This window comes from Syngnathus scovelli, chromosome 20 (assembly GCF_024217435.2).
Source record: "Syngnathus scovelli strain Florida chromosome 20, RoL_Ssco_1.2, whole genome shotgun sequence".
Lineage (NCBI taxonomy): Eukaryota > Metazoa > Chordata > Actinopteri > Syngnathiformes > Syngnathidae > Syngnathus > Syngnathus scovelli.
The window spans coordinates 6,332,985-6,358,894 of record NC_090866.1 but is presented as its reverse complement, the minus strand read 5'-3'; the positions used below and the strand labels follow the sequence as shown (position 1 = coordinate 6,358,894).

Here is a 25,910-nt window from a genome sequence, read left to right as displayed (position 1 = left end):
TGTGCCATTTAGCCAGAGATGAGCGTGAAGGTTGGACCATTTAAACAGCCAAAGTCTACCCATAATTCCAAGTTTGTGTTAAACTTAAGCATGAGCGTGCAAGAGCGAGCAAAGGGAGACAAATGCAGCTTGAAGTGCACTTTTCGTATTTTGCCAAATGGAGCAGAAAGATTCCCCAAGTCCTGCCGACACTTGACAAGTGTGAACACTGCTGTGATTTCTAAACCATTGAAACAAATAATGGCAACACAGAACTAGGGGGGGGGGGCAGAGCGCCAGACAGTCAATCACAGCAAAAAAGCAATCCAGGGTATCTGTTCCTTTGTGCAAGCTAAATTTAACACTCAAGACACTTTGATCAAAGACACGATATTAACAAAATAAGAGCAGAGCCAGAGAGGGAAGAAGGTGAAGCAGGCAATTGCCTGGAGCATCGAGCTGGAACGAAATGATGGTGTAAATGGGAACGCGGGAGATTTGGTGATGTCAGTTTGTTCAAGTCCTATGTACCTAAGCATCAGAAAAAAAAAGTGACAGGTAAGGCTTTTATGCATTCCATTAATTCCTCACCAATTTAAATTGCACTAAGGTACAAAAGCAGGGAGCGAGTTAATTATTAATGAGTGCTGATCAAGGAGAAAGAGGAAAATAGGTTGCCTATGAGCTCATACTCCAACCCGGAGTGTTTTATTACAAAGGGGAAGATGTTCTTTAGATTATATTCTTCTTTTTGTCTTTTAATTTCGTTTGAGTAATAAAATTAGCTCCCGCTTTGTCTTTATATCTGAAGATGGGGGGGGGGGACTTCTTATGAGTCTGTCCTTTAAAGTAGCGAATGCCTGACTGGTCGCAGTGGGCAGCCATTGCGCAAGAACGATGCGAGTGACCTTGGCCTGGTTCCGTGGGGGAGGGAAGGGGATACGGCGGCGGCAGCGTCTCAGAGCGATGCTTTCTTTTCCATCGTTACCGATTAGCGGGCGGGCAGCGGGCAATGGACGGGAACTAAGTGTCGCAGTGCAGAAGGCCATCAGTGATCTTAGAGCTACATTTTTTGGCCAGAAGTGGGGGAGGTGATGTCAGTGGAACCAAAACCTGTGGTGCATGCGAGGAGGGGTTCTCAGATAAAGATAATGGAGGGACACTTTAACAGAGGCTCAAGGTGGACGAAGGGTCAGACTTGATCAGAACACTGAGGAGAATGGGCATTAAAGAATATATTAACATTAAAAAGTCTATGTATATACCGTATTTTCCGGACTATAAGTCGCTCCGGAGTATAAGTCGCACCAGCCATAAAATGCCCCAAAAAGTGAAAAAGCCATATATAAGTCGCTCCGGAGTATAAGTCGCATTTTGGGGGGCAATTTATAGGACAAAATCCCACACCAAAAACAGTCATGAAATAGCAACAACAGGCTAAACAATAGCAACAACAGGCTAAACGATAGGTATGCTAATGTGACAAATACAAACAAAGAGCTGAGAACGGGCCTGACGTAACATATAGAGTGATTAAGCACAACTATTACATGAATAACATGTTTATAAAACCATCGGTGTCACTCCAATTCATTAAATAGCAACAACAGGCTAAACAATAGGCATGCTAACGTGACAAACACAAACAAAGAGCTGAGAACGGGCCAAATAATAATAAATAATAATAATAAATATAAGAGGAGCAAAAATAGAGCAAGTGTACATGCAGCAGACAGTGGACTTGGATATGGTGCTTTAAAGTGTTAATTGCTTTATTTGATGTTTTCTCTATTTTTTATGTTTTGAATATGTTCAAGATAAAGATATAAAAGCATGTGAAGTGATCAACTATACTAAAAATAACATGGGAAGTGGTCAACTATACTTGTAAGTAAGTGATGTCTTAATGATCAAGTAAAAATTTGTGAAAAAAAACATATATAAGTCGCTCCTGAGTATAAGTCGCCCCCCCACCCAAACTATGAAAAAAAGCGCGACTTATAGTCCGGAAATTACGGTATAAAATATTTATAAAATATATTGATAAAAATATTATTATACATCATATATTTATAAATTATAAAAATATTTCTAACATATATTTATTATATATTATTATTATATATCATAAATTATAAAAATATTTATATATTATTATATCTATATGATATATTATTATATATCATATATTTATAAATTATACAAATATTTATGAAATATATTATTATATTTACAAAATATTTTCAATTGGAAAATTTAAAACATTTAGTAATTGTTGAGAAACAAAGAGGGGGGGGGCACAGCAGCATGGATTTGGAAAAAACACCGCCGGTTAAAGCTAGCATGTTTCCACTTAGTAATTTCCGAGCCATAAGAGAATTTGAACGCCCTTGAAGGATTATTATTATTTTTTTTACCCCACGTAATCATGTCATTTCAAGGTTACCAACGAAGGCTCACCTCTCCACTGGTTGCAAAACTCCCCAATGATTCCTCATTATATTAATGTAAAGATTCAGAGCGCAAGTTCCTGTCCATCACGCTATAGCATAATGGCAGCCACCTTTCCCGCGTCCTTGGCTCCTTCCTTTCATTCCCCGCACACTTCAAGAGTCTACCCTCTGTTGTAAATCTCTCTCCTCTCCATTCAAATCAATTTTAGAAAGCTGCCGGGCGCCATTTTTTATCATTCACAAGCACTGGAAATGTTCTATGAACCTCGCCGAGTTCCTCCATCTTGCTCTATTTTCCTCAGACTTTCCTCATGAAGCACAGCCAATCAAGTCTCAGCGGTAATGCAATGTCTTTCATATTGGCAGATTATTATTGACTCGGAGTCCTTGCGCTGATAATAGGGCCCATCCTCCAGGTGCTGGAGCATGAGCGGGATGTGGGATGGGTATTCATCGAAATTCTGATTGTGCCTTTCACAGACAGGAAAGCAGTGATGGCAAGAAAGTGACGGACATGCTTAGTTATTAAATCAGCGCCATTGTGAACGCAAACACACACATGTAATCGTTTTGACTATGATTAATGGAGACTTGATGAAAGGGGGAAGAAAAAAAAAATCAATGATGTTCATTAAATAGAAATAGAATAGAAATCAGTGACCAGAAATCGAATTCTCCCTTTGTTGTGATACAAACCCCAAGTAGTAACAGAAGCACAAGAATAATGACGAGTGATTTTCCGAGAAATACAAACAAGATTCTTTCACGTTTGATTTTCTAAAAAAAAAAAAAAATGTCCCTCATAGTTATTATTAATTGTAATTATCAATCCTAGTTCAACGTGCATTACATTTATATACATTCATATTCGTGCACGAAGAAAGAAAACTCAACTTGAGTAAATCCTGGCTGCTTTGATGGAAGGCTTTACATCTCTCTCGAGGGCCCGCTGCCACACTCGCAGAAGAGCCGCAAATCAATACTGACGACCCAAAGATAGGTCTCCTTCTACTGATTAGCAGGCATGACTGCGTGCAAAATCTCAGAAGAAAACAGGCTCTTGTAATCGGGCCACCGGATAAAACAAAGCCTACATTTATTTTTTGTTCTTAGCTTAAATCCCTAATTACGTGTGCCAAAGATTATATTCATTAAAAAAAAAAAAAAAAAAACGTCCATCATTTGGCTTTACAGTGCACAACTCAAGTTCCTGGCTAAAGGTTTGAATTGGTCACAGGTATTAATTTCCTCTCACGCTGCGTTCAGAGAAAAAAAAAAAAATCCGAGCATTCAAAGCGTGCCAACGCGCTCATTAGCAATCACAATGGGACATGACCAAACGGCTCTTACATTAACCCTCCATCAGCGACCTTAATAACCTTGCACTTACAACCCTGGTGTGTCGAAATTGATCGCTCCCCACCTCAAATGCCAAAGGTTATAAATCCAACAGCGACCCGAGCATAAAAACACAGGCAGTGATCAACGTTTACAACCGACTGTTTGCCGTATCGCTGACAGGGTGAAACAACATGACCAAGCAAATGAGGCTCACATTGCTAATGCTAGCACAAATTAGGTAGCTTGTCAATGTTCACATTTTATTGGTGTACCGCACGGCTCGGAAACACACGGGATGACATTTCCACCCCCGTCCGACATAGACGCTGATGTATGATTTGAATTTGAGGTTAAATTGTAAGCAGTGGGATGTTGAGGAAAGCGCCTCTGCCATTTCTTTTTTTGTTTTTTATACGTTTCCCAGTCACACGATTTAGACATGCAAAGCCTATTCATCAATTTATCTGAGCAATGAGCCATGAAAGTCTGTTTTGCTGCAGCCAAACAGCCGAGATGCTAAAAGCCTAGTGGCAAAAAAAACAAAAAAGAAAATTGATATAAAATGCGGGTTAACATCTGCGATAGAGGTTAGCTACAATTTGTCAAATGCAATGACTTCTTCGAATTTTATATTTAGAAACTTTATTGCGGGGTAAATAAGTGTGCTGGAGTTTTGAATTTCCAGGGCAGGCAATTAAAGTCAAAGCCTCACACAAAGTTAATGTTTTGTTGACGTAGGGCACAGGTGTCAAACTCAAAGCCCGGGGGCCAGATACGGCCCGCCACATAATTTTATGTGGCCCGCGAAGACAAATTGTGCATCAAATTCGTGTGTCATTACTAGAATAGCAAATTGTCTTCACTAATTAATATCTTCTTTTTTAAATATTTGATCAGTTTTTACTCGTCTGATTTGAAAACGAGTTATTTGTCAGTTTGTTTTGTAGCTTTTACTGTATATAATATGAGGTGCTCATACATTTATTTGGGTTGACAGTCATAATGGCCCTCCGAAAGAAGCTATGACTACAATGCGGCCTGCAAAAAAAATTAGTTTGACACCCCTGACATGGGGCTACTTGTTAGCTTGAACTAGCTATTTGCTAGCTGAATGCTAGCTGAATGGTTTTCAACCCAATAAATAACCCAGCATTGGGTTGGTCCCTCCCGCCTTCGCTATTTCACCTAGTTTGGATTACTTTGAAAAAAGAACCTAATTAATTTTCTTTACGATAAAAAGGCATTCCTGACTACTTCATCCCACTGCAGATAAATGTGAACTTTGCACGCCAGTGCGCCACGCAGGGCTCGTTGTTGCTCAACGTTCAGGCTTGACGGAGCGCATACTTAGCGTAATGATGCATCGGCTGTGTGTCTAATGAAGATATATATTCTATGTGAACATTTGCCCACTCTGTTGGCTTGTTAATGAGCATATTTGTTTGCATGTGTGTGTGTGTGTGGGGGGACTGTGCGTGGCCGAGCGTGCGTACGTGAGATGAATACGCGGCAGGGTGGGGTTAACAGAAGAGGCGGGATTAACGAGCCAATCATAGTCCATCGGGGAAGACATTAAATAGCTGAGATGAGTTCACTGGTCGCTCACTTGGATTTGCCCCCCCATGCACTTTTGCCCGACACTCGTGTCATCCTCTCCAACTACCTCCTTTTCTTTGCGCTTCACACACTCCGCAGATTAACGTTAAGAGGGATATTAGAAACGGCTTCTTTGCCCCGGGATCATTTAGTGAGGTACGTGTGGCTTTTTTGGAAGCTGAGAGAATGTGCAAGAGTCGTGTATGACATGAGCGCGACCTGCAGACGAGTAATGAGAAATTGCTCCAGTCCTGTCACATATCCGCCATCACAATCGGGCTAGCAAACTTTCATGGTTGCCAAATTTAGCATGACCTTTCACATCATTACAATCACTTAGTCATAAAAGATTCTCTTTGCTGCTCTTTTTGGACACAATAACTTGTCGTAGCTGAGCTAGAGAGTGACACAAGTGGACCCCCCTCAAAAAAAAAATATGTAAATTTTGAAACTTAGCTTCCTTCATCATCAAAGACCCTCATTTTGATAAATTAGCTGCTCTCCGTCTGTGGAGAAACAACAGAATAGAAGGGGATGGTTACTATGGAAACTATGCAAAGAAACCATTTGAGCTAGAGAGAGGGGGCAGCAGGAGCGTGTGTGAGCCAGATCAGGTGGGTGGTGTGAGGAGAGCACCGTTGCCAATCAACAGGTGCAGCGGTAATATCGGGCCCCCCAAATGGGAATGTAAATTAGATTTTGCGGGATCTCGCCACATCGAACAGTGGATTAGTCTGCCAAATAATGCCGTTGGTGTCAGCTAAGACCGAGTATGAAACTGAGGGCGCCTCACTTACTGTCACTGGCGCTTGTGGACCTCATTAGTCGATCACTCTCCAGCTTCACGGGAAAATAGTTCAATAGAATAGTAATCAGTAGACCTCCGCTGAGACTCATGTGTAGTTTAAAGAAGAGTCTGCAATTAAAAACATATAATTATTTGAAATGTTTGTCAAAGCTGTCATCGTATTGATAGTCTGGGGAAAAAAAATATCTCTAGCGCCATCTCGTGGCTCTAATTTGAGGAAACCACCGCGCCCGTGGAAAAACAACCAATCAGAGACAAAAGATGGGTCAATCATTTGCAAAAAAAAATTAAAGTTTATACCAATAACATTGATGACTTTATTTTCATTATTCTGTCCACTCGTTGCCACATCATGGCTGGAGCAGTGAGGATTTTGCATTAAGTCATCATCGAATGTCGGTTGCGTCACATTTAAAGGGAATTAAAAAGAGCCGCTTAGATCGGTGGCAGCTTAAGTCAACCGTAAACACTCCCACAACGGCGGAGCCCGCCCACCCACAGCTTCACCGGGCTTTTAAGTGGGCTGGAGGACACTGAATGTTTTGCGGTGAGCAGAAAAATGCTGCCTGGAGGAATGAAGCCACATGGATGTAGCTTAGCTTCCAATTACTCATGTCATTTTTTTTTCTTTAGACTGCAAATTAATTCAGACGGATGTCCAGCATGGCCACATTTTCCCCCCAGCTATAATTTGCTGCTGATGTGGAACTCATACATTGCAAAGAAAAAAATAAAAAGTAGCCTGGATGGGTTCAGCGCCTCCCTAGCGTCAAGTCATTTTTTGCTGCAGCTAAAACGGACTTGATAAAAGATGCAAATGCGGGCGAGCTAGCGCACGTTCAAGGGCACATCAAACCCTGACAACGATTCATGAATCAATAATTCTTGTCAGATGAAATGGGAAGATAAAGGCTTGGCTCTCCTTTGGGGTCATTTCTGTATTCACTGGCTTTTTAAAAAAAAAAAAAATCACTCAGCGTGAACTTAATTCATGCAAATTATTATTTTTTTTATTTCCTATTCTGACAACATGAGAATATACAGTTAGGATAATTAGGTTCATACTATTATTGACGACAGGTGTTCGTGCGAGAGGGATGACGCATGTGTGTGTGTGTGTGTGTGTGTAGTGCCACCTGCTCGGGTCCCACGACAATGTCATTGTAGAGCAACACCTGAGCGCCTGTCACACCTGATAGATGGAGGGCAACCACGCGGGCATACAAGTGTGTGTATGAAGTGAACAGTACTTGATATTTATGCTGGAGTTGCCATGTGTCATTCAACATTTGAGGAAATAAAAGTATAACATTCATGGACCTGTCATACGAGTTACTTTGAGCTAAAAATGTGTAAGAAAATACAACTCAGAAGCTGCTCGTTGGTTATCCAGTACTTTCAATAATGTGCAAAAAAATATTTTCAATCACCCGGCAACTGTTTTAAAGCATAACATGTCTTCTTTAAAGACCTACTTAAATCAATTTTGACAGCCCCACTCCAAATTGCCGAACGAACTGCTTTTCCTTATTTCTTCATCCATCTTTTTCTTTTAATTGTAACGAGGCCATTATAAAATGTGATGGCTGTTTAAATGAACCACGAGCAAATCGTTGTCAGAGTTACAGTCCATTTAATCTGCCGACATTCATGTGTCAAAATGAGACACTTTTCAACGTCAAAGCGTGACGACGACGGCGCCCCGGAGAGGAAAATGAGGATGTGAGAGGTTTTCATGACATCATGTGTGTTTGAGGGATTATCTCCAGGTGGGAACTTCCATCTACTCTTGTGCTGAGTGACAGCATGAAGAGCCAAAGATGACACGTGAACCCAAGGAAACACAACGGAAAACAAAGCCGATCCGACTTAACGTCACTTGACGGTGTGAAAAGCCGAAAACGTGCTTTTGTAGTGCTTTGTTTGAAATTCATTTTGTCATCAATCATTTTAGTGACACTAAAGGAGAATAGGACATTTTTTTGGACCACGTTGAGACCTTGATTATTTTTATGTGAACATCTCCGAGTAAAACAGTGGTGCCTGTTCTGCTCGCAAAAGTTTAACCTTGGAGGATACAGGCAGGTGAACGACGACAAAAAAAAGATGGGACAAAACGGGATAAAGTTGGTAAATACAATTAGGTAGGTGTACATCAGTTTGACAAGGTGAGCGGCATCTATCTGACAATCTTACTGCAGGTCCCGCCACACGTACACACAAATAAAGATAGCATCTGTTTTAGCCTCCACTCGCACAATTTCCTCTGTCCTCAAATTGATTTTTCCAATCGCTAACAGAATTTTGCCCCTGCTGCTGCTGCTGCCAGATTTTGTTGTCCTCTTATGCTTCTTACTGTGAAAAAAAAAAAAAAAGGCCAAGTACCAGAGGAGCACAAAAGTTGGATCCAGCGTGACATCCAATAATCATGTTACCTCCGCCTGGCCAATGTGATTATGTGCTCATTGCTATTTCTCGGTCTCCCAGCGGTAAAAAAGAAATGACTAAATAAATAAATAAATAAAAATAGCTGGCTGATAGCTGATATTTTAGTAGAAATGTTACTAATAGTAATTTAATGCAGTTTTAAGAAAAAATACTATATATATATATATATATATATATATATATATATATATATATATGTCTTTAAAGTTATCCGTCATTTTTTATTTTACATATCAAATGTACTAGTGGTATCGATATCAGTGACTACTTAAGAGTAAATCAGCAAACCCATAATCGCTTTCCTCAGTTGCCGAGGTGCTATAAAAACAGCCATTGACTTCTCTTCAACGATGCTTCAGTCAGGGAAATTATTAGTCAGGTTAGAAGTTTTTCTTTCCGCAAAGCGAAGAATAACTTGGAAGGCATTGTTAAATAAAATGACTCTGTATTGTTGCTTCAAGGTGAATGGCTTCCACTTAGCTTATCTCTCCTCGACCAATGCAAAGTTAAATACTTAGAGAAAGGTACACACCACATGAAAAATGAAAGAATTAAACACGAGGGTTCAAATGATGAAATGCTGTCTATTTAATGGAAATTAAGCGCAAAGGGTCGATTCAATTAGCCGTAGCCGAGTGCATATAATGCGTTTCACGCCGGTCTCCACAGGTATACTATTAATCAAACAAATATAACCTTTCACCGAGTCTTTTCGAAGCGCCTGTGCGGGATTCTACGGCGACACACATATGGTAATAACGCAGCTTGTACACTAACCTTCAAGATGATCTATGAGTCACACGCCGCGCTGCCAACACAAGCCGCTAGAATCCACATTTTCTTGAAGTTGGACAAATGTGTCATCTGCAACCTTTACGTTGACACCATCACGTTTGGAAACGTTAGCTGGATAGAAGAAAAGCAAAATAGGTTTGCAATTCAATATACGGAATTATGTAAACGCTACAAATATCTATTTATGCCAGCAACGTATAGTGACAGGCAGAACAATTCAATGATTCTCCACTAGATGGCAGAAGCACTCACTCTCATGTAAAACTCAAGCATTTGTAGCGTTAAAATGATTTTGAAGTTTGCATTCCGAGGCCAAATTATGACACATTCGTACTTGAAATACATAAAAGCAAAGCGGACTGCTCCCCAGACTCAGAAGGTGAAGATCTGAGGAAGAGGTGAGCCAACTTAACTCACTGCAAGATTTGTCAAATCGCGTCATTAGACTTGAGATCAAAACTCACCAAGCAGATGTTTAAATATAAATAGTTGGGTGTTCAGCGATTCAAATCTCAAGTGTTGGTGGTCGACCTGCATTTTTTTTGTTTAGCACAATCATGTAGCACACCATGCAAATCAAAGTGCTTAAGGCTGGTTTAATTAATGATAGGTATGTCAAATTATGCGAGGCATTTTTTCCTCAATAGGTGTTATTTGTGTGCATACAACATTTTTATTCGTTTAGGCTCATCTGTATAAATAGCGAGACAAGTCAGCGGAGGCTATTACATGCAGCTCAAGGAGTTTCTGCATTATTATTATTTTTTTGAGCACATTAAACTTTCATTCAGAATGGCCAAAGGCCTCAAGTAGTAAAGCTCGCGATGGGTAGTACGTAAGAGGCAGATGAAAGTCGACTCGGCGACAAAGTGGCGAGAATTAGTATATATAATATATATATATATATATATATATATATATATATATATATATATATATATATATATATATATATATAAATTTGTCTGACTGAACTCTTATTATGAACTTTTAAAACATGAATAGAAATACATTAATTATCATGAGGTGCTTGCTTGTGTTTTATTCATTTGATATTTGCATTTAATAATGCATAGCTTCACTGTAAACAAGAAATTCTACATTAATCATGGAATTAGAAATTTAAAAAAAACACAATTTTAGTAGTTGATAAAATTTGAATGTAGGTATTGTGCGTGCCTATAAAAAATGCATCAGTTTGAGCAGCATGGCAAAAAAAAACCCCACTTAAATTATGTACATGCGTGATCACGTTTGTATGATATAATTCCCACTCTCATTTGTTCAAATCAAACTAAATGAAATTACAAATAAAATATACATGCTGATGAACCTGTTATGAATCACGCGTGCATAATGGCACCAACGCCGGATTAATATTAAGATCTATATGCTGCGTATCCTCCGACTTGCTCCCTCTTCCTTGTTGCTTTGTTCCCCAAGAAAATGTTTTTTTAATGTTATTTTTGGCCCATGTAAATTATTCACTGTGCATTCTCCTCCATTTGTCTCCAATAGAGTCAGAGTCGCTGTTGAACTCTCTCCATCGTTCTTTCTTCTGCTTTGACAAACACACACACACACACACGGATAAGATCTGTCTTTACCTTATCTCAGCGGAGCCTCGATGAGCGCTCCCAGGAATATTGATCGTGACACCCTTGTGTGCGATTGCACCCCCCCCTTTTCGCCGCAACTCTTTGGGGACAGCTTGATGAGGATTTTCATTGCACGCTCTGAGATGTGAACATGAGTTTCAGGCGACGAGGCACAGCGGCGGAAGCTTTTACATGGAGGTGGCAACGTACCTCGGGGCTCTCCAGAGCTTAGATCAGTCGTGGGAACTTTGAATGGTGCATTATTCATCTAGGATGAGGCCTGCTCGCTGTCTTGTCCTCGCCCATGGGCGAGACAAAGCAGCTTGGACTAGTCGCCTGATTTTAGTGTAGGTAGGAGTAGGTGTCGGCTTTTCATCACCCGGAATAGGCTCCCGCTTCTTTTGACCCTGGACAAGTTTCAAAAATGGACTATTGAAAATCAGCACAGTGAAATCAAACTGATTTATGGGAAGGCAGACAGTAATTCCATGTACTACGAGTGATTTCGACATGAATATGCCAGCTCAGCAGGATCTTCATTAGCGCCCCGATTGAAGGTTAAGCTGTCAAATAGCACGTTCCTATCTCCAGCTGCAGCCGGCCTGCTTGAGCCGCGGTGAAGACCCTCCTACTGGTGCAAGTGGAGAGAACTCATTAGCTCACTGATTAGCCTTTTGAATCTCACGCTGTGCGGGCTCCAAGCTGGTCAAACCCGAACTCACGGCACCACTACTGATTTTGAAATACTTTTCCAGCATGGCCGTGAAGGTGTGAACATTTAATGAAGACCACATTCTTAATGTTATGAAATCCTGCATGATTTAGAAACTTTCTCTTGGTCACCTTAAGTTGTTACATATCAAGTAATCACATCTGAACATCTGTGCATTTTTTTTGCTCAACACATGAAATCAAACAGCCCACTCACTGTGCGGCTGATTAATAACGTGCTCACTCATGCTAATAAATACCTGCTCGTAATTCCAACCCGCTCCCCCGTGGTGAGCGGGGGCCGCAAGGGCACGTGGGCAGGCGTCATTACTTCAGTTCCTAACGCATCAAAACTAGATGTTGGACGATTCCCACAATGGGAGCAGATGTGTACATTGATCGTGACGGCGGCATCAACAAGGTCAGTGAGAAGAATAGTGATTGCGCAATAAACATTTAGCGCAAAAACAATTGAGCCCAAGATAACAGAAAGGAAGGGGGGGGGGGGGGGTGAGGTGACTTTTTTTTTTATAGGTCATCAAGATACTGAGAATAACTACAAAAGTGTACATAGCAGGTTAATGTCAAGACAAAAGCTTTGGTTAGCTAACGAGAGAAAACATCCATGATGCCTTCAGAAGGTCCACCTTAACAAGACAGGAGGGGAGAAAAAAAGAAAAAAAAAAAACAGCAGCCACTTTAGAGAGATGAGAGACTTTTTTGTAAAGACACACAGATAGGCTTAGCGAGGAGCGTTTTAGTTGCTTTGTGGTCTGACAAATTGAAATAGCTGCTCTTTGATAGGAAAAAAAAACCCAAAAAACAGGCACTTAACCTGAATCCTTGGGCGCCCAAAAAAAAAAAAAAGAAAAAATGCTAAAGGTTCAGAAGCTTTCTATAATCTGACAAATGCTGTACAGTAAGAAACATTGGGAAACACAAAGATTTGAAAAAAATAGTCTCAAAGGAAGCGAAGTGTGTTAAAAAAAAAAAATCCAACTCCCGCTTTTTTTAGACTATAAGGTGCACCATATAAGAAAGGATAAGACGATTTGAAGTGTGCCTTATTGTCTGGAAAAATACTGGGATATTTCCCAGCACTCCATCCTGACTGATTGCCAGGGGGGTCAAGGTTCACAGCGACTAGTAGGCGGCATTTCGCTGTAGCGCATGCTTTGTGTTGGCTGCGTACATTTAACACTCAGGTCATAATGTGCAATCAGGAGCCTTTTATGAGAATGTGCAAAGAAGAGCAAATTGCTTCTGCACTTAGCCAAGAGAAAAGGAAAGGACACCCATCGCGTCCCTGTCACTTTATATGTCCAGGCACAAAAAGAGAATGATAATAATCAGAGGAGAAAAAGACCGAGAGAAAAGCACCATTGTCAGCTTACTACAATTAGAACTCCTTCTTGGAGTCCTTCTTCTGTCCGTCTAAAAATTTTATTCCGATCTCCCGCTAACGAAGATGAAAAGTTTCTCTTTCCTGCCCTAAAGATATTTCCGCATAACCGAGAGCGACGAGGCCATTTGTTTATTCCTCCCGGAGGCCGGACGATATTTTGTTATAATCACCGCCGTTTTATAGAGCGACACACGACGATATTTGTGTCCCTGAACTGGTAAGCCAGTTTTTCCCTTTGGTGCTAAATAATAAAGTCCACAGAGATTTGGTCAGTGTAGCTTGATGTAGTGCAGCCCATTTTGATTATTAACCCCGACACGTTCATTTCAGCTAAGGTATTGATTTGCTATTAGCCCCCGGATGGTGTCAGAACACTCAGCGGCAGGTAGGGCAGCTTTGTGAGCTCGGGCCCCGCTGCCATTGTGTTGCCCCTGGCTGTTAAAAAGCGCCGCCTCCCTCTGTGGTAAAACGGTATAAGCGCCGCCCTCTGTGGAAGTGTTTTTTTTTTTTTATTGAAAGCTGAGCGACAAGACAGATGGCTTTGAATAGGTGAGTCTAATGTAAAAATGAGTGGAGGATGGCGACGAGTGAGATAAGCGGCAGCTGGCTATTTCTCTCTGGCTGTGTCAAGGCACGGGCCCCTAAATCACCTGTTATCTCCCGAAGCCGCAGCCAGACACTAATGGTCATCATGGCAGGCAGCGAGCCTGCTGGCAGGCAGCGCGGCACGGCGGCGAGGCGAAGCGAGGAATAGCTGGGGATTCTCCGTCGCCTCCGTGACTATGACATACAGAAAGTCTGCACACCCCTGCCAAGTTGATGTGATAAAAAAAGCTCTTTTTTTCACCAATAATAAGATCTATGACCTGTAGAATATGTGATTTAAAAAAAAAATGCAAAAATAAAACACTGAGAATGGGGTTGTAAAAGTGTGCACCCCCCTCTTATAATTAGGGCTGTTTAGAATTAACCAGCACTACATTTTCAATAAACCAACTTTATAATTTGCTGATTATTTTATGTGGCTAAATTTTGAATTAAGACACTGACTAGAAAGACAAAAACAAACTTGAATTTCAGTCCAATATAACAAAGTGATAACGTTTGGCTTTCGTCTTCAGCGCCATGTGTGTTATTGCTCTCAATGCAACACTTTGGAAGAGACATTACATTTTGTTGCAGGTGCGGTAAAAGCGGCACAGAGCTGCCAAAATAAAGAAAAAAAATTATTGCCCATCAGAGTCTGGAAGAAGTTTTATTTTGATTTTTCGGGTCGATCTTACTCGTCTAGGTTTTGTGATACAGTTGTAAAATATTAAGTCGCTAGCAAAAAATGAGCTGAAAAGCATGAAAGAGAATTTTTGGGCTAGGAGGAAAAATGCAAAATAATGTGCGGCAGCAACTTCCGGGGACACCGAGAGCAAACCTGCCGTCATTTTTAGAGCATCATACTCACTCAAGTGATTGCAGTCGTCTGCCTAGTCATCAAGAACAACATCCCGCGGAGGTGAAGTGGGCCACGTGTGGGAAGTTAATAGCATCCAATTGTGTGACAGGTCAGCACTCAAAGCCGAGTTTGCAAAGTTTCACGATGAAAAAGAATGGAAGTAAAAGAACAGCAGACTGAGTGGGCGAACGTAAAAGCGGAAACGTCAACAAACGAGACCTTATATCATACACATGGATCACACTCATCTGCCAAGTTGGAGTTCAAGCGAGAAAAAAATAAATATACACCAGAAATTACACAATGTTTAAAACGCTGGCCGGCAAACATCAATTAATAGAGCCTATCGAAGGCAAACTCAAGTCCTCGTTGTCTTCCCAGGAGAGATCCCATTGAAGTCCTCTCCATGTGCCAAACTAAAGTCTTTTGTCGCTTTACAGCTGACGTGTGCCAACACCTCGCCAAAAAATTCCCTTTACAAGTTTACTAGGAGGTTTACAGTCTTCATCTGATAAATGTCAAGCGGGGAAAAGCTGAGTTGATTTAAGACCAATGGCAGAATGATGAAGTCCTTACTATCTTCCCGCCGCACAAAGGTGACACTTGATGGTACTCCAGCGCCACGTCGGAGGGCGAGAATCATTTTTATTTCCTCGCCCTTTTTGCATGAGTCGTTTGGAATGAAATCAGATGTCTCTTACGAGATTGATGGTCTGCAGAGTGATGGCGCAGACACTTAGCCAGATGGCATATTTTACCAACACGTATTGTACACAATACCTTAGAATTCAGTTTTTGAATAATTACCGATACCAAGTACCGATACCACTAGAATTTTGATACATGAATTTTCTCCCCCAAACAATGACAGATCATTTTAAAGAAAGCCCTAAATCTACCAATAGAGCAATTTTACTTACAGTTGCAGCTACAGATGTGTGCTTGAAATAAGGCTGGTATCGGATACCTGGTATCGGTACTCACTCGTCGCTAATATAAACAATGTAAAATGTCACATTCCTTGTATTGTTGATTAAAAATAAAAAATGCGTTAGTGACCTCCGCTGTGTTCCCCAGCGAACAAAAGTTGAACTTGGAATGTGTTAAAAAGTGCTAGTTAAAAAATAAATAAATAAATAAATAAAAAATAAATGCAGGCTCCATCAGGTTGGGCGGCCAATTAAGAGAATAATGAAGTGCGCTAACGTCTCTCTTAAACGACTTTGTGACAGCGATGAGCACATTTTAATTAAAGTGGCCTCCGGTTAGCATGTGCATTTGTAAAACCCAAGTGGGAACCGGCTCCCTTTTCAAAGGAGACATTTCTTGGTCAACACGCTCCAAATTGACTGTGGACTGTTGTCAAGCGGGAGGAAACCAAAACAATACAATTATTATTACCCACCCGTGCGGAAAACCTTCCACAGCTAGCTTTTCTTTTATGAGTATTTAATGAAGCATGCAGATAGTGAAATTAACACGTGATCTCTGATGGAACCCCCCCCCCCCGCATCCCTCACGGAGCGAGAAAGCAACAAGACATCACATAAATAAGAAAAAGAGATTAGGAGGGAAGCAGGAAGTAGGCCAGTAGATAAGACCAGGAGGGCTACTGGGACACCAATGGCATGAGGCAATTTGCTAGGTGAAGAAAGAATGTTGTGGATCACTGAAAAGACAAACAGTTGACAAAAAACAAAAATAGATTTGCCAAAATAGCCAACAAGGAAAACCTGCGTTGGTTTCTCAAGTTTATTTCAATGTGTGGTCATCAAAGACAATGCCCAGGAGCATAAGTTATGAAATGATGGCTTTTGAGAAGACATAGCATTATTGTTTTAAAAAAAACAAAACAATTTTGCCCTTGTTTATTTTAACAGAGCAAAGTTTAAAAAAAAAAAATAATAAAATAAAAAAGGATGGCCTTAAGAACAGAAGACAGTAGTGGAGTGCTTCATTTGGCGAGCGTGTCGATGTGCACCATCCTAATAATCTGAACATTGTTCACAAGGGAGGGGGGGGGGGCGAACTTCCATTGTCCAAAGTGTCCCCACAACATAATTACACACATAGGCCCCCTCCTCCCCACCCCAATCCTGCATCACCACCAGGCACACAAACACAATTGAGTCCAGAGGCGGTGGAAAAAAAAAGCAGGCACCAGGCAGGTTGCTCATGTGGCCCCTTAAAAGCAGCACACTCATTCTCGCTATCTCACGCACACACACTCGCACACACACACACGTGATACAGTACACGATGCACAAGCAGCACGCTTAAAAAAATTAAGACCGTTTAAAAAAAAAAAAAGAAAACAAAATTAAAAGCACAGGGTGATAGATTAAACTTAATTGCACGTGGGACGAGATGGAGGAATGTGGCAAAAAAATTAATACAGTACATTCAGTAACAAAACAAAAAAAAAGGCAAGTCAAGAGTGAAAAACCACAATAGAATTAAATAAAACACTCCAGTTTTAAAAACTGGGAGGGGAGGGGGAGGGGGTGATGAGCGGGGTGGTCCAGTCTTTACAGTAAAGTCCCGAGACAGTTTTTATGTTTGACTGATCTTTTTTTGTTTTTCTTGCTTTATTTAAAATCTACAGACTCCGCCTGAGGAGTAGTGCTGCAAGTTCTCTGTGACCTGACACAAGCACAAGTGCACGCACACACACACTCGCGCACACACACACATACACTGAGTGCAGTCCTGCCACGTGTGTGTGCAGGTCCTTTCGTCTCATCTAGCGTGCTTTGCAGGCTTCTCTCTTCCTTCTGTACAAAAGCAGCCTCCTTCCCTGGAAACCGCAGTCTACGGTGTTCTCCTTCTCATCTTCCGATGTTTGTTTTCTTTTAAAGTGTATTTTAAAATGTTCTCCCCCTTTTCACTTCTTGTGGGATTCCAACAGTTTGTCCGCCTCGGGGTACGTCGGGTACTTGACCGTCTCGATCTTCTCTTTGACCTTGTAGGACGGGTAGAGGCCCGTTCGGCCCAGTTTGCGGTTGATGCCCTTGGAGTAGCCGTCCCAGTGGTTGCCGGCTACGCCGATCACGTCGCCGGGCTCAAGCGGGATGTCCTCGTTATTGCGCGGCTGGTGGGGGTACACGGCGATTTGATTGTGGGCGTTCTGGCCGCCAAAGTAGTAGATATCGTCCAGGGAGTAGAAGTAGGACGAAGCGTCCGGATGGAGGGTCTGCATGATCTCGTAGGCCACGCGACAAACCTGAGGTGGAACCAACCACAACTCAATACCGGACAGGGGAGGGGGGGGGGGGGTGTTAATGGAAGGGGTGGGCCAATGATGTGAAATAAAATTTTATTGTCTTCACCATAAATGTCAAAATAATAACCAGCGATGGGAGAAGATGGCGTTGAAGATAATGACAAACATCCGCTTTTCCCCCGTGAAACCCTTTGACTTGGTTTTGTCTGACATCTTGTTTCCCCCGCGGTTATATTAGAAAGACGACTTCCTTTCGCAAAGACGTGTATGTCTTTGACTTGGAAGTTATTTTTGTTCATTTAGTCAAACAGCTGGTAACTTCAGCCATCAAAGGCCATATTAACAAGGAGACTTCGAAAAAAGAGCAGCCGCCTGCTGAGGAATATTCTGGTAAATGAACTGTCACCGTGGCAACTGGTCCAAACGTTTCTGCAGCTGACTGTCGCTTAATGCGCGCCGCAAAACGGACCCGTATTTGCTTAGCGGATTTAAATATTGATTAATGTGCAGTCATTGTCTTGCTAATGAAGTCATAGAGAAATGATTACCTGTTAATAAATCTACGTAAGCACACTTGGAACGAGTTGATGAGAGGTTAAAACTATTTTTTTTAAGCATCAGCTGAGATGTTACAAAATGCTTGTTTCGTTCCGGCAAACATTTTGAACAGTTTATCGGAATTTTCGTTATTTTTGACTCAAGGGTGAGTCATTGTGATCTGGAATCTGGGTCACAACAGCAGCAGGTTGCCTGCCAACTGCAGGGCAAATTAAGACAAAGAACCTTTTGGACAATTTCAATAGCATTCCAGGCTGCCACAGAATTAGCTTTAAAAACTAACCTGCGAGGAGAAGGTGCACACCAAGAAGTCAGTCTGGGAAAGGAAGTGAATGTCCAGGATAACTCCTCTCAGAGAGTTCTCAGTGTAACGGTTGTGAAGGCCCGCAGACCATGAGATGGAGTTGTCGCTGATGAACTCGTAGTCGGGATACCTAAACAAGCGCAACTGTGTAAAAAGGAATGTTCCAAAAATAGCAGCAATGATAATAATGCCAAAAGAAATGACCGACTTGGTTTTGGCTTCTTGCAGCAACGAGGGGTCGTCGGTGGCGAGGTAGACTCGTTTCTTGTCCACTTGGCCATGCCGGGCCAGATGCTGGAACTGCTCCTCCACATGCAACATGTACTCCTCGATGGGGTGGAAGGCCGCCTCCGTGCCAACTTTGTCTGTCCTCCTCACATGGACGCTGTGCAACACACACAAGGACAGAAAAAATATTTAGCAAAGGAGAAGTGCATAGGCAGAGCTTCATGTAGCTGTCCCAATAGTTTTGTTCCTATCTGTGCAGTGCCAATATCTTCATATAGGCCACCAAATGAATAGCGGTGACAGAAGGTGTTTGCAGACACGCAGGCTTGCTTGAATTTGGCGTATGTAGGACAAGCCAGGAGCAGAAATAAGCAACACTGTGTCATTTCTTCCAGCGATCCAGGACAGAGTGGGAGCAGACTGAAGGTTAGAAAAAAAAAAAAAAAAAAAAAAAAAAAAAAAAAAAAAAAAAGGCGGGATAGGAGAGAACGCGCATACATCCCATTCCTCAAACTGATGGATACACAAACTCAATTTTTATTCTATCTAGAACTATTACATTACGAAAGCAACCAGGCACATCTGTATTGTGAAATGTGGCCTCCAGGAAGGACTGAAAATTGCAAAATCTATTAACAAATAAATAAATAAATTTTAAAATAAATAAATAAAAGGAGTGGGCTCATTTGTTATGACACATTTGCAATCATGCTGTTGAAGGGTTCTTACCCAGTTGGCTAAATGGCTTACTTTGCTTTAATTGTGTTGATTTTATTTATTTTTTCATACCATGGTTCATTTATTTGTCTTTAGGGGCATGTCTCACTGCATGCTCTTCTAATTATCCTCGCGGAATGACCTTCCGTTTGTCCGTCCATCCATCACTATCTATATACGTATAAGCAGGTCACATCACAAGTTGCCTCTTTGAGCAGAGAGGGGAGGGGCGAGCAGTTACAGGGGCATAGAGGGAGATGACAGAGAGCAACAGCACTAATTCCAGCATACTTAAGGATGAATTAGCCTTCCAGTCTCTTCTTAAAAAAAATAAAATTAAAAAAAATTAAAAAATAAAAAGGACGGGATGACCGGCTAAGGTGGCATATAAAAGAAAAAAAAAAATGGCCGACTTTTCATCTTTCTTACTCTGTAGTGATTGCCGTCACTCCCCCGATGGCTCATACCAGCCCCAGACATGATTTCAAAGCTACCGTCTCTATTCAGGCTTGAGCGTCCCAAAAAAACTCAATATACACGAACTGAATCTTTTATTTACATGTGACGTCAGCACCTTGGAAGACTATCAAAAGGATTTAAACATCACTAGGCAGCTTTTAGAGTCTTTAGACAGATACACTATTGTCTTATTCAGTTGTTGCGTGATGCACTGTGCGAGATTTGCGGGGGTTAAAAAAAAAAAATCAACAAAAAAAAGCACTTTGTGGTTATGTAGCCACTTTCGGCTGAATATTCATTTGGTTCATGTGTCCTCGTATACCCGCGATGAGTATTCTTGCTGCACGACTGCTAATAATTCGCAAGGCTTAAGGGGGGGGAGAAAAAAAGATAAACCCCTCCTTTTTGAATCAAACTTTTTCTCTAATGAGCTACACATGAATTCAGTTGAGTGCCCCTATTCAGAATTCCACCAATGTATTCCTCTCAAGTCAGTGTGATGTCAAAGCAGTTAAGCTAGCATCAGAAACACATCTGTTCCACCCTCCCCCCTTTTTCTTTTTTTCGATAAACAATCGGACCAACTTGCACGGCAGAGAATGCTAAAAATGATACTTACACGTAAATTAGAAAAAATGGGAAAGGGATTCTCACCGATTGACAAGGGAGGGGTGATGTGGGAAAAGACAAAGAATCGTAACAAGAGATGCGTGGAGAACTCAATGAGAGCAAGAGGCTCGTGAATACAGATGTGTGCCGAGGGGGAACGTGAGGGAGAAGTGAGAAGCGGCGTGTAAGAAAAAAAAGAGAAGTCTTGGCGGCGAGAACAAACGAAACGCAAGTCGCGATCAGAAATGAGTCAGAGTCGAAGAAAAAAAGAGAGATAAAGGGGCGGAGAGTCGTGGAGCGCTCAAAGACACGGCAGCTGCTCTGAAACGAGACACAAAGGCGGGCGGAATGCGACGAGAGTCGCCGCGGAATGAGCCGAGCGGGGAGGCGGCGTGAGGATGGCTTGAAGCAAAATGGATGCATATGCAGATGGAGAGTTGGTGGAGACTCATGGGACATCTTGAAAAGTTTGGTCCATCCCAGCAAAAGGAGTTGAAAGTCAGTTCCTGGCGCGGTGCTTTCTCGTGCCTGCTCTGCTCGGCGCTCATCATCATGCACGTGGGTGCTGAATGATAAATCTCCCATCTGGCTAAGTGAGCGCCTTACAATAATAGCTGATGCGGGGAAGTGCGGCAGAAAGAGAATGGGGCTTGCAGGCAAAAATGCTAATACTCCCCGAGTTGGGCACCTGGCTGCCAGGCGACGAGGAAAAAAAATAAATAAATCCATGCAGTTATTTATTATGGCCTAAATTTCGAGTCCAGGTGGCGGCAGTCTATATTGACATGCCCGGGCTTCCCTGTCCCTCGGCCACTTCCTCATGTTCAGTCCAGGCTCAGCTCTGACACACGGTCCCTTCGGCGATGCCTAGTTCTGTCTGAGGTCTACTCCCGGTTGGACGGGTCCAGAACACCATGCCAGGAAGACAGATGAGAGGCTACACTCCTCCAGGAAAGGACTTTAGTGGGCACAATCCTTACTGGCTTCTGGTTTGAAGTTTTTATAACTCTTTGAAAAAACCTTGCCATAAATATACTTTGGAGTTATTAAAAAGCGTTATCTAAAGAACACGTCTGTTCGCTAAAGACAAAATGGAGTCGGGGGCTAAATTGGCGTTATCTGTCATTAGCAGCACATTAAGGAGAGGCTGCTTTATGTGAGATTAACTCCAAACAGACAACAGTAAGATGTAACTCAATTGGGTGTTTAATACTCTTTAGAATGCTGGAAGTCTCAGCGAGGGTTCCTACTTAGCCAATTATTTCTCTCGGAAAATTTTATTTTAGTAAGCGTAATATTCAAACAAGTAGGGCGTCTCATTTTCTAATTGACAAAAAGTGGATAGGATAAAGAATAAAATGCACAAAACACCATTTTCGTTACCATTTGGAATTATTGTCTTAACCTGATATTAACCTCAGCAAAAGCTCCACCAGGGCCCCGAAGCTATGTCTTTGTTTGCTAATTACCAGTTTTTTTGTTTGCTTTGGAATTCCAAATAGAAACGGTGTAAACACTTCATAGAAATGCTCATAAGTGAATCAAAAATAAATAAATAACAGCTGAGTTCTCTTACCCAATGATGGGGTGTTTGAAGCCTAGCTTAGCTGTGGTCTGCTGGATCTCCTTCTCCAGCCAAGCTTGGGGCCGCACCAGATACTTGACAAACTGGGACACCCACCACACGGAGGGGTCACCGTGCAGGCGGTGCAGGCGTGGCGCCAGGTCCTCGGGAATAGCCAGAGGCAGATAGGGGGGGCGAGGGTGAAGACTGTCCACTATGGGCAACTCCACAACCTGGACATCTTTATCATTGGCCTCCCCTGCAAAGATTGTCAACAATGACTCTCATGATTTAGCAAACACTTAAACATGCATACAAATTACATGGCCGCTGCTTTAAGGCAAAGTTAATCAGATAATCGAGGGGATGGCGGCCGGTGCTTGGTCATTGGAGCCCCAAGGCTGAGTCGAGATTGGCAGAAGCCGTGGGCAAAGCGTTGAGCCGGACCGATAATAAAGGTCACCTCTCTCTGGCTAGCAAAAAAAAACCCCAGACAACCTTGAAGCACTCATGGCAGAACTCTCTACAGAACAGGTGGCGCAACAGTAACGGATGGGAGCCAATGAAAATAACAGTACGACGCAAGCACACAAACACAATCGCATTTTACCAGAGAGAGTTTGCCTTGAAGACAAACTTCCCCTTCTTTGCCTTATAAAACCTTTCAGAAATGTGTGTGTATATACATTATCTGTGTGTGTGTGTGTGTGTGTGTGTGTGTCGCACCTCCGCAGATAATCAGGTTTGAGGGCGCCGAAGCACCAGACACAACTCCTAACACGGCTATAAACAACATCTGCACAGTTACTAAATAAACGGTGGCGAGTGTGTAAAATCTGCCTCCGACATGACGGCTCCATAAAAACATGTTAGGGACAAGGGCAGGAATAAAAATGACGATACAAAATTAACTGCACTGGATACGGAAACCAAACTTTTGCTTTCCGTGAAGCTAGCAGCTAGCTAGCAGCTAGCTAGCTGGCGCAATTGGACGAATCTTCCGCCCACAGCTACTCAATTAGATCCAAAAGCTTTCACCTCCAAGGCTTCATACATATTTCACGAGCCCAATCCAAAGAGACAAGAGGAACGCCGAACGACAAACACCACGCTTCTCCAGTCACTTTGCAAATGAACTGAGTCATATCCTCCCAGGAATAAACCCGTCGTCGTCTAATTACGCATTAGCTCTCTTTGCCTAAACATTCCCAAGTAAAACAAGAACTTTTTACATTCAGTTATAATAGCTGCCAGAAATTGGCTGTTTGATCCACACTCGTCAATTATGTAATCGCCCCAGAAAATGATAAACATAGAAAGTCCAATTATGTCATCATCTTGTCTGAGATCGTGCAACCAGGGCAAATCAATATTTGGGCCTCATAATCGACTCGCGCTAACCACAACTCCGCTAATTAGCATGCCTATGAAAATGCAACCAAAATTCCGAGGACCGACTCAATTTAATCCCATGTTTTTCTTCTTCTTCTTTTGTTTTCCGCAATTCCCCCCCCTCTGCAGGAAGAAAGAACCCGTTCCCATAATGACTTTTTCGCTATCTTTGATTCCGACCCCCCGAAGCTATATGTTTTCCAGACCAAAATATCCCCAGTCACAAATGCATATACAATTTGCATCCTCGGGGAAACTCCCAACAAAAGTAGGTTAACGATACAAAAGCTATTTAAAGAAGTTGGCTCGTGAAAAAAAAAATCAACTGGGCTATAGAACGCCGACCAAATCGCTTTGCTACCGCGACCGTCCGGCTAAATATAGTGTTTAAGCGCACAGAGAATAAGGCCACACGTTTGAAAGGGAACATTAACAGCATATCGTTTAAGCCTGCGGCCTCATTCGCTGCCAAGATGGCACTCGCCTACTGTTAATGAAACACGCGCGACAACGGGGACTCGTCAGGTAGCAACAGGCTTACATTAGCAAGGCCAATGTGTCACGAGTTTCCCCGCGGTGACCGAGACAACCCCCCCCCCGAGAAAATAAGAATGCAACATGTCGGCAGTGAATGAGCCGTCGGCTCGGGGCGGCCAGATGGCGTGTATGGATCTATAGGAGGCTGTAAAGACAGATAGCGGAGAAAGAGAGAGCAGATAGTCGAAAAAGGACGTATGAAAGGCAGAGGGAGAAGAGAGGCGAAGCACCCCGAGAGCGCCAGATAAGAAGGAAGAGCCCAGGAGAGCGCCAGTCAAATGAGGTGCTGGGAGAAAAATGAAGAGCTGAAAGGAGGCGACCAGAGAGAAAGTGATAGCGAGGCAGTCGCAGCCCGATAGTAAAAAGCCTCCGATTCACTTATCGTCTTTTGCAAACGCTTCACATTTGTCACTTCCGCAGAGGCAAACACTTTTTTTTTATTCTCGTCTTATAAATCGTAAGACTATCTAGTAATCATATCAAGGCCTTCGATTCGTAACTCAATACTAATAAATGACCGTGCTACATTCGCAACCTATTTTATCAAGGCATTGATCTTTTTGTCTGAGCCATTCCATTTCATGGTACAAATAAGCTAGCTTGAACACGGTGTGTCCAAAAGAACAAACAAAAAATGTTAAGGAGGCAGGTCTGCTGCCCTTTTCATATTTTCCAGGTCATCAAAACCGTTTAAGAAGGAAGGAGTCTCAAAGTGTTTGTTTGGCTGTGGGCAGACAATTCTGTTGATCTAAATTTTTTTTTTTCCGGTAAACACCAGCTGTGTTTAGACAGCGGCACGTGTCAGTCCTCCCATAAAAGTGCAGCATCTTGCACTTTTCCCGGCACTGCCTGTTTTTGTTTTATTCTGGATCCCCATCAGGGAGGCTTAAACAAGATTCACAACATTCACCTTACAATGTCCTCGGTTTACAACATTGCTGTCATACGAGTTTTCCGGGGTTACAAATGGCGTCGAATGGAGTCGCTCGAGCGGCATATCTGATCCCGTGTGTTCTTTTTTTCTGTACACTGTCACGACCGATATCAGTTGACATCATAAATAACCACGTGGGAGAAAAGTCATCTGGATTGTTTCAGTTTGGTGGAAATGTAGCATGAGAGCTAGCTAGAATGCAAACTCCACTTAACCTCGCTACTGGTGGACTTCAAAAAAGGTTTAACCTGCCGGGCCTCACTTTCGAGGTTCGTCATCACATGGGCGATTGACTGGGAGAGACATTTTAAAAGGTTTGTATTTCTCTGCCAGCAAAGTAAATACATCTCAGCTAGCATGCTCACGCCATTAGCGACTCGCTAAAGTGGGTGTTTTTACAGCGTGGGGTGGGTTAAGGGCACCTTGCGAGTGTAGCGACAATAAAGCGGGAAGAAGAAATCCCCCACAAATTTGATACAATTTCTCTCGCCATTAAGTGCCGGAGAAGTGCAAGACACGGCTGTGAGGTAAGAATGTTCTAACCTTTGGCCACTCAATGGAGGAAACCATTCGGTCAAACTTAATAACCTGCGCGGCATCCTTGGTTCACAGTTGACGGACAAACAATTTTTTTATTTTCCACAACATAAACTTGCTCGCACGCTTTTATTGGACTCTCATGTGGGAATTTCTCGGCAATGAAAGCTTTGAGTGGTGAGGTTCTGCTCATGCATTAGCCGCCAAAGTGCTTTTACAGGAATTGCATTATCCTGCCTTCGTACACCTTTTTTTTTTTTTTTTTTT

The 25,910-nt window shown here is 42.3% G+C and overlaps 2 protein-coding genes across 3 annotated transcripts in view; both read right to left on the bottom strand.

Moving 5' to 3' along the window:
- The window catches only part of gphnb (gephyrin b), a 51,808-nt gene extending 40,669 nt beyond the window's left edge, over positions 1-11,139 (bottom strand). Inside the window, exons 1-3 of the mRNA XM_068649124.1 lie at positions 11,028-11,139; positions 9,403-9,531; positions 6,167-6,285 (exon numbers count right to left, since the gene is read on the bottom strand). The gene's annotated coding sequence lies outside the window, so the exon portion shown is untranslated. The remainder of the gene's footprint in view (positions 1-6,166; positions 6,286-9,402; positions 9,532-11,027) is intronic.
- A 5,180-nt stretch (positions 11,140-16,319) lies between these two features.
- fut8b (fucosyltransferase 8b (alpha (1,6) fucosyltransferase)) overlaps positions 16,320-25,910 on the bottom strand; it is a 46,222-nt gene continuing 36,631 nt past the window's right edge. For both annotated transcript variants that reach the window (XM_049758108.2, XM_049758109.2), the window contains exons 8-11: positions 22,256-22,502; positions 18,875-19,051; positions 18,646-18,796; positions 16,320-17,804 (exon numbers count right to left, since the gene is read on the bottom strand). In XM_049758108.2, coding sequence (XP_049614065.1) covers positions 17,466-17,804; positions 18,646-18,796; positions 18,875-19,051; positions 22,256-22,502 — 914 coding nt within the window. In that variant the 3' untranslated portion in view covers positions 16,320-17,465. The remainder of the gene's footprint in view (positions 17,805-18,645; positions 18,797-18,874; positions 19,052-22,255; positions 22,503-25,910) is intronic.